The sequence below is a fragment of the Brachyistius frenatus genome, unplaced genomic scaffold, assembly GCF_029030835.1.
Source record: "Brachyistius frenatus isolate BFR_SWC_R1_liver_20210118 unplaced genomic scaffold, ASM2903083v1 Contig_244, whole genome shotgun sequence".
Taxonomy (NCBI): domain Eukaryota; kingdom Metazoa; phylum Chordata; class Actinopteri; family Embiotocidae; genus Brachyistius; species Brachyistius frenatus.
The window spans coordinates 15,001-23,248 of NW_027210843.1; the positions used below are offsets into that span (position 1 = coordinate 15,001).

The window sequence follows — 8,248 nt, forward strand, 5'->3', positions numbered from 1 at the left end:
GGAGGTCAAAAGAGGCCCAACAACTGTTTTCTGTCCCTGAGGAGGAAAATCTGACCGAATCATTGAGAGAAATCTAAAACCTCAAGACGAATGTCTGAAGCCCGCCGAGTCCTGAACGCAACGTCAGAGGAACCAAGGAAAGTTCTCAGAGATGCTTCAAACCCAGTTTAAAACCAGCTCCAAAATCAGTCTAAACCTAGTCCCCAAAAACAAAGCCAACACAGTTCAAAATGAAGTCTTGAACCAGTTTACGGGTCTAAACCACTAAAGAGGGAACACTTGGTTCTGGTGTGAAAAGTCCTGAACTTTGAGTACAAACAGACTCTCACCAAATATAGACTTCAGTTTTTTCTCTTCTACTTTGTATGAAGTTACGTGATGAATAAAAACGGTCGATGTAAATCCTCCCGACTTTAGTTTCCTATCTTTAACAGAGTCGACCTGCCGAAGAGTCGAGCTGCTGGTGGTGTGAATGTCACGTCAGTCATCTGGTCCATTAACTAGAAGCTAACTAACGGCCCCCTATAGACACAACACCAATTAACTCCCGGTGTCTCTCTTCATGTGTCTCAGTCAGCTGTTCTGCAGCCACAACGTCCATCTGAGTCACAGCTGCAATTAAAGCTCCTGTCTGTCGTTCTGTTGGCAAAAAGGTCACAAAGGCTGAACCCACTTTTAAAGGAAAATGACACCTTTTCATTTCCTGGATCTTAAACGGAGCAGTTACAGCTCACGTCACCAAAACACTTCAATATTTATCTCCAAGTCAGAGCTTTCAGATAAATACTGAATTATTACAGTTAGAAAATAGTTACAGTAATTTAATGAGGTGAACAACGAATATGTGTCGTGAAGTATTTTATTTTTATCTTTATTTGAGCTCAAAGGAACGCTGACAAAAAAATTTGGGTGGTCGACATCTTATTTTGTTTCTGGAGATATACAGTCTGAAACAAGTCTACAATCAGCTGAAAACCTGGTATGTAACCAGTCTAAACCCAGTCTAAACCCAGTCTAAACCCAGTCTAAACCCAGTCAAAGATATGGTTTGTAGTCACCTGAGCAGAAACTAAATTAAAGTTCAATAAATCTGTTTTTTATTGTATACTTATTATTATTATTATTATTATACATATGAACACGTTTCTAAGTCAGATTCAGATTAACATTTCCACATATCTTTATTTATATTTATGTATCTGACAGGACCTGATCACACCTCTGACCATCAGATGCTCTGATTTTTGTCCTTTTGCCAAAATCTTAGTGAGGTCTTCATGTTTTAAAATTCAGGCCTGAAAAGGGGGCGGGGCATAAGTATTAGTATTAGTATTAGTAGTATATAAAAGGTCAGCGAGCCGATGAGTGAGACGGTGTGACAGCCGTCCTCTCTCATTTTCAGCCTCCTCCCCGTTCGACATTAAAGGATTTCTGAATGAGGCGTGACTCGTCTCTCTCTCTCTCTCTCTCTCTCTCTGTGTCCCCACATCATCAGTCGCCATGGCGACTGAGCGGCATCAGTGATGCATCGTCTCTCCCCTCTATATTTACTCTGTTGCTGTAGCGACAACCCAGACGTGCACTAAAGAAGATGAAGAAGAGGAGTAGACCTCTGGGTTTATCTCCATCGGTGTTTTTATGTTGGTTTTTTTTAGCCTCCCTTCAGTCGGATTATTATTATTATCTCAGCTACATGGCCAAAAGTATGTGGACAGCTGAACGTGGCCGTTCAGTCTTTCTGCGATGGAGGATTTATCTCATTTAGACACAAGAACAAGACGAGAGGATGAAATACAAATCCATGAAGTTCAGTTTGAAAAACAGATTCAGGAGTTTTTAAAAGAGGTAAAAAATTCACAATTATACCAAAAAAATTCACAATTTCTTGCAGCTGATTACTTCGGTAATTAAACTCAATGAACTTTTCGCCTCCTAAACTTACGTTACGTGAACCAGCAGCTCAGAGTTCAGCTGCGCAGCAAAATATTGTTTAGTGAAGACAAATTTTAAAAAGCAGAATCTGTGAAGTTTGCAGATGTTTGCACGAACTACGAAGATTCAGAGCAACATTCAACACGTCAGAAACGTCCAGAAACAAAATGACGGCATGGGACGGGTCTGAAGGTTCATATAACATCTGTAAAATAAAACGTATACGAGCATATGCTGATGATTAACTGGTTTATATCCTTGTTTGTTTGGTTTTTCTTCCTTTCGCTCACTTCAAAGAATAAAATGTGATTCGTGAATAATCAGAAAACCAAATATGAACATTTTATGATTCATTATTCACAATTTAGTTTGAAAAGGAAACTTTATTTATGGTGAGAAATGTCGGAAATCTAAAGAAACGGCGACGTGGGAAACGCTCTAACTATGAGATCAGGGAAAAATACAGCGACGTTTGGTGAAACCGTCGAGCTGCAGTTCATCTGAAAAAAACGAAAACATCCAACATCAGCAGGATTGAACTCAGAGGTCCGAACACCGCGTCCACAAACCGGAGGAGCTGCAGGAGCTGGAACAAGCAGCTGTTTGTTAAACGGTCCTTCGTTCACACCGAGAAGCTGTAGTTTCCTACGTGTTACTGTACTTCCATATTTCAGTGTGAATGCAGACTGAACTAACTGCGTTCGTCGTCGGTACCTTCGGGTTCAGGACCAGCTGCTGCTCGTCGAAGTGCAGCAACGCCACCGAGTTGGACTCCGAGTTGTTGACGAAGATCTGCAGGCACGGATAAAGAGACGTTCCCTTACAGTCCGCCCCGCACGTGAACACGCACTCGAACATCTCCTCCGGACGCAACACCGACACCACCTGGAGGAGGAGGAGGGGGGAGGAGGAGGGGGGAGGAAGAGGGGGAAGAGGGGGAGGAGGAGGAGGAGGAGGGGGAGGAAGAGGGGGAAGAGGGGGAGGAGGAGGGGGAGGAGGAGGAGGAGGAGGAGGGGGAGGGGAAGGAGGAGGGGGAGGAGGAGGAGGAGGAGGAGGGGGAGGGGAGGAGGGGGGATGAGGGGGAGGAGGGGGAGGAGGGGGGATGAGGAGGAGGAGGGGGAGGAAGAGGGGGAAGAGGGGGGAGGAGGGGGAGGAGGGGGAGGGGGAGGAGGGGGAGGAGGAGGAGGATGGGGAGGAGGGGGAGGAGGAGGAGGGGGGATGAGGGGGAGGAGGGGGAGGGGAAGGAGGGGGAGGAGGAGGAGGGGGAGGAAGAGGGGGAAGAGGGGGAGGAGGGGGAGGAGGAGGAGGGGGAGGGGGAGGAGGAGGAGGGGGATGAGGGGGAGGAGGAGGGGGAGGAGGGGGAAGAGAGGGAGGAGGAGGAAGAGGGGGAGGAGGGGGAGGAGCCATCGATTAGTCCGTCACCATCTTTACTGGTAAAACTACGAGTCACTACGATAGAAAATATGACGGAGTTTAAAGGAAACGCAGCGACAACAACGACTAGAAACTACATGAAACCAGGTGAAGGAGATTTTGGTTTGTTTTTTGCTCGTGTGGCTCAAAAATAGAAGTGTCAATCAGTCCCAAAAGATGATTGACAGGCAGATCAGGAAACAGCAGCTGAAATAACTCGTGTTTGGTGGACTTCGGCTAGCACCACATTACAACATCTTTACTTTAGCTTCCTTTTATACTTTTGTAATTTACTTTAACGTTGGAGTTCAGAAAGTTGCATTCAAGAAAATATTGTGTAAATTGAACAAATCCAAATTTAAGAGTATTTCTGCACTTCGTTAACGAGTCCAACAGCTAACTGTTAGCTTTAGCCTCGTTCTTTTGGGCTTGATTCCATGTCGGGACGAGTCGCATCACAAATCTCTTTTATTGTGTTTTATAGTTTTAAAAATAAGTCCAAGAAAAACCTGAAATAATCCGACTGAAGACTTTGTTGTCAACGAGCTCACAGAGCTAACGTTAGCTTGACAAGCTCATTTTAAATGAAAAGGCTATTTTTGTGCTTTTCTGTCTAAAATTAAAAAATGTGTTATATAATAATTAAAAACTACGTATGTCGAGTGTGAAAACAGAAAACTTGACAAAAGAGAATCAACTGTCAACATACTGAAAACTTTTGTTTTCCAGATGTTATAAAAACACGTCGACCGATTAACTGAAGAAAATACGTTTGACGTGAACATGACCTGAATTATTTACATGTCTCGGATACAGATGAAGAATGATGATGATGATGATGATGATGATATATATGTTTTCATTTATCTCTGTTCATTACTGGACTGAAAAAAACAACCGCAGGCATGAACATAAATATCAATAAATCAAAAACACAATCAATCTGTGCAGATTTGATAACTGAGACGTTTCTTCATCACGGAGCCGCAATGAAGTCCAAGTATTGTGATTTATGTTTTATGAAGCCGTGATTAGTGAATGACAGACTGGACTCGCTCGCTGAAACACGACTTTGGATTTTTTTTTTAAGCACAAAAGCAAAAATATGCCTAAAAACAAAAGATCTCCACTCTCCATAATGCGCAGACATTATTCCAAGATGATGCAATAAGCTAACAGCCACATAAATCAGGCTGGCATGAATTCATCATCCGCAGTAAAAGAGCGAGGCGGTAATTTAGATGATAGAAAAAAACCTCCCGGCGGCTTCGAAGCGCTGCGGCAACAGTTTTAATCAGCAGGAAGGAACCGACGGACAAAAGAAAGACATGAAGAAGTGAATCAGAAAGGACTCGACGGTGTTCGAAGCGATACGCCGGACTTCCTGTCAAAACCTAAAGGTCACGTTTTCCTCCCAGTTCAGCGAAGAGGACGACAGCCGCGACCAAACAGAAACTTAAATAAAGACGATCGACCTAAAAGGTCTTCATCGAAGGCGGAGCTTTAAATCCTCCACATCTCTCCTGACGGCGATAATCGAACGCTTAAAAAGCTTCACGCGTCTCAATTTGTCTAAAACTTGGATTTATTTCAAACCTGCAAAATCCTTTTTTATTTATTGTCCAAAGACATTAAAAAAAAAAAAAAAAAAAATCCAAGGCCGTAGCGACCTGAGAAAACACGATGATGTCAGAGTTTCCAACGACCTTTGTGTGCATCTCGTTCGGGCTCGTTGCCAAATCTTCTCCGTCACCGTTTTCTTGGCTCCGACGCGCGCGAGGAAGAAGATTGGCTTTTCAAACCGCTGCCAACGAGCTAAACATCAGATCGACGGCGTCTGAATCACTGAAATAAAAAGGCAACATCTCAGCCGACGGGAAAAACAGACTTCGAGAAAAAGCTTCTGTTAGTAAATAAACCCGACGTAGGATCGGCTGAATCAACACTGAGTTAGCGGTCCTAGCGTCGACATAAAATACCACACGGGAACTACAAGAACTGTGATTGGCTGCTTCTGTTTTCTCGACATGTTTTTGATGGCGTTTGTTGAGAGGAAACTAAAATACAAACACAAAAAAACACCAACGCAAAAGTAGCTTCAGGTCGGAGATATACTTCGTATAAACTACGCTACATATCTTGTGTCTGTTTGGAGCGTTTGGTTGTGCAGATCCTCTGAAAGATGTAATATACAGATGACCTGTAGGGGCAGTGTGACGCGGTCAAACCCGCAAAACAACGACTGACAATAACTTCGAGACCGTTACGTTCACGCACGCTCGACTGTCACCATGTTTATTTTTACATCAGATAAATCCAGACGTTCTAATTATATCCTTGTTTCTCTGGTGCGCCCTCTAGTGGAGTCCTCCAGTAACACAGTACAGAGGGAAGTTATACTTATTAATTACAGCAGCACTTTTCCATTTTCCTCTTAATTACTACCAAACTGTGGAGGATTTTCTCAGAAATATATTTTTGTAATTTGCTGTTAAATTACCAAATACTTTTGGGAACGTTTCCAGGAAAAAAAGCTGTAAAATGAGGGACCTTCAAAATAAAAGGTGGTTCTTCCTCTGCAGGAGCCTGAATGTCTGAAGAATATTTTGTAATATTGGACTGATTCACGTTGCTTAAAAGCTGCAGTGACAAACTTCAAATCCGCCAGCGACACAGCTTTTCTGACAGATGATTGACAGCTGTCGTCAGATCAGATCGATCACCTTCACCGTACATCATCAGGATGAAGACTAACAGCCAATCTGGGGACGGATATAATTTATTAAACACATTAATCTTCCCGATTGGCTGAATCAGATCAGAGATGATCTCAGAAATCCTGAAGGATTGATTTCAATTATTAACACGATATTTTTCACTTGTTTTAACGTCCCGGCTGAAATCTCTAATCATCATCTTAATCAGGGGAGTTTTAAATATTGATCATGATACAGATCATGTATGTTTGTAAAATCACAAGTAAAATAATCCAAACTGCTCAAATTTATACAAAAACACTTCCATATTTTACAAGGAAATTGATCCATGTTGACATTTTTACAGATCAATAACATGATAAAATCATTAAAATTGGATTCTTCTTCCCGCCTCGCAACTAAAGCTGAAACTATGGATTATATTGATTTGTTAAGGATTAATCTGTCAGGTGTATTTTATGAAGTTATTCATCATTTAGTCCATAAAATGGCAAATATACATTTTATTTTTAGAGTTATATGAAGGAGAAAAAACAGCAAATATTACTAGAATCTACAGAACCAAGGAAAATACATCACTTTTGCATGATGAATTAAGAAATTAAGAAGATTATTATTGATTATCTGTTGATTAATCAAAACTTCTAGTGTACATGTCTGGTTAAAATTCCCATAAATTGCTGGTTTCAGACCTCTTAATGGTAAAACTGATGTAAAAGTTTTAATATTGATAAACAAAAATACTATAAACTGTATTCTAATATTACACCAACCAACCACTAGTTTCACTAATAGACTTATTAATACAGTAAATATTACTAATAGGTCCCAGCACCAACACAGTACTGCTTTCATATTTTATAACAGTACACAGATGCAGGGTGAAAAAGTACACTGAAGCTCAGTTCACTCATGTAAATATAGAATATTTCCATAAGTAATTAAAGTGCTATTTTAACATCATAATGTACTTAATGCTGTGTACTTATACTATTACTGTACACGATAACACAAAGTAAAGAGGTTTTGAAATACAAAAAAATGCACTTGGCTGTATAAGTGTTCTCACAATAAACAGGCTGCATATTGAAATATTAATATTTTAGGTGGTATATTATATACAGAAAACCTGGTACTGGGTGTACTTCTTGTACAATGCAGTACAAAGGTAGTAGTTTTTCATTAGTAGCTACATTTCTAATTTATAAAATACATTTTCTGCTCCAATTTCTGATAAATGTAGCTGATAATACTTTTTTTTCTTTGCCCGGGCTACAACTAGTACTCTAAAATATTTAACGCATTAACATTATAACTAATACTAGAAGTAATCCTGATAAAAAAAAAAAAAAAACTTAAAAAAAAACTACTAGTATTAAGAACACAAACACAAAAAACTGGAAGAAGTTACTCTGAATTAAAGGTTAAATATGACGCTAAAATATGAAAACTTCACGACTACAACTATAAACCCGACTATAACTACCACTACTAGTACTACTGGTAATACTGCACGTACTACACCCGGACCTCCCCGGACCTCCCCGGACCCCGGCGGCGGCAGGTCGCAGCCCGTCAGCCCGGCTCACCGTGCAGTTGGCCGGCTTGCTCTGGAGGCTCTGCAGCGTCGGACTGAGCCAGCAGAAGCCGAGGATGAAGAGGCTGAGGATCCCGCAGGCGATCAGGAACAAGCCCAGCCGGATGCTCTTGTCCTCGGCCTCGGAGTACTCGTACGACACCCGGATCTTCGCCATGGCAGCAAGCCCCGCGGAGAGACCTCCGCCGACATGGAGAGGGGGACCGGAGGAGGAGGATGGAGGATGATGAAGGAGGAGGAGGAAGAGGAGGAGGCGCTGCTCGCCTGCTGCTGAAACTGTGAATGTGCGTGTTCTCCCTCCGGCTTCATTTATCTTCCACGTCTCTCTTTCTCTCTCTGCTGATTCTACTCTCTTCTATTTCTATTTTCATTTCCTTTTATCGCGATGCATAAAACTCAACCCGGAACTTTCTGTTAAAGGCTCACTTCACCCTAAATTAGACTGCTGGCGTTATCTTCACGGCCAAAAGTATGTGGACACTTACAATCAATATACATGAATTAATTAAAGTCAAGACTACACGAGGCAACGATTAATAGCGCATTTTATTGTTGTTTTTATCTGTCGTCTGATTTTGATTTGTTATTT

At 41.6% G+C, this 8,248-nt stretch overlaps 1 protein-coding gene across 1 annotated transcript in view; it reads right to left on the reverse strand.

The window, feature by feature from the left end:
- LOC138634030 (calcium-activated potassium channel subunit beta-4-like) overlaps positions 1-7,990 on the reverse strand; it is a 21,000-nt gene extending 13,010 nt beyond the window's left edge. Inside the window, exons 1-2 of the mRNA XM_069720622.1 lie at positions 7,652-7,990; positions 2,647-2,817 (exon numbers count right to left, since the gene is read on the reverse strand). Coding sequence (XP_069576723.1) covers positions 2,647-2,817; positions 7,652-7,816 — 336 coding nt within the window. The 5' untranslated portion in view covers positions 7,817-7,990. The remainder of the gene's footprint in view (positions 1-2,646; positions 2,818-7,651) is intronic.
- Positions 7,991-8,248: the final 258 nt, after the last annotated feature.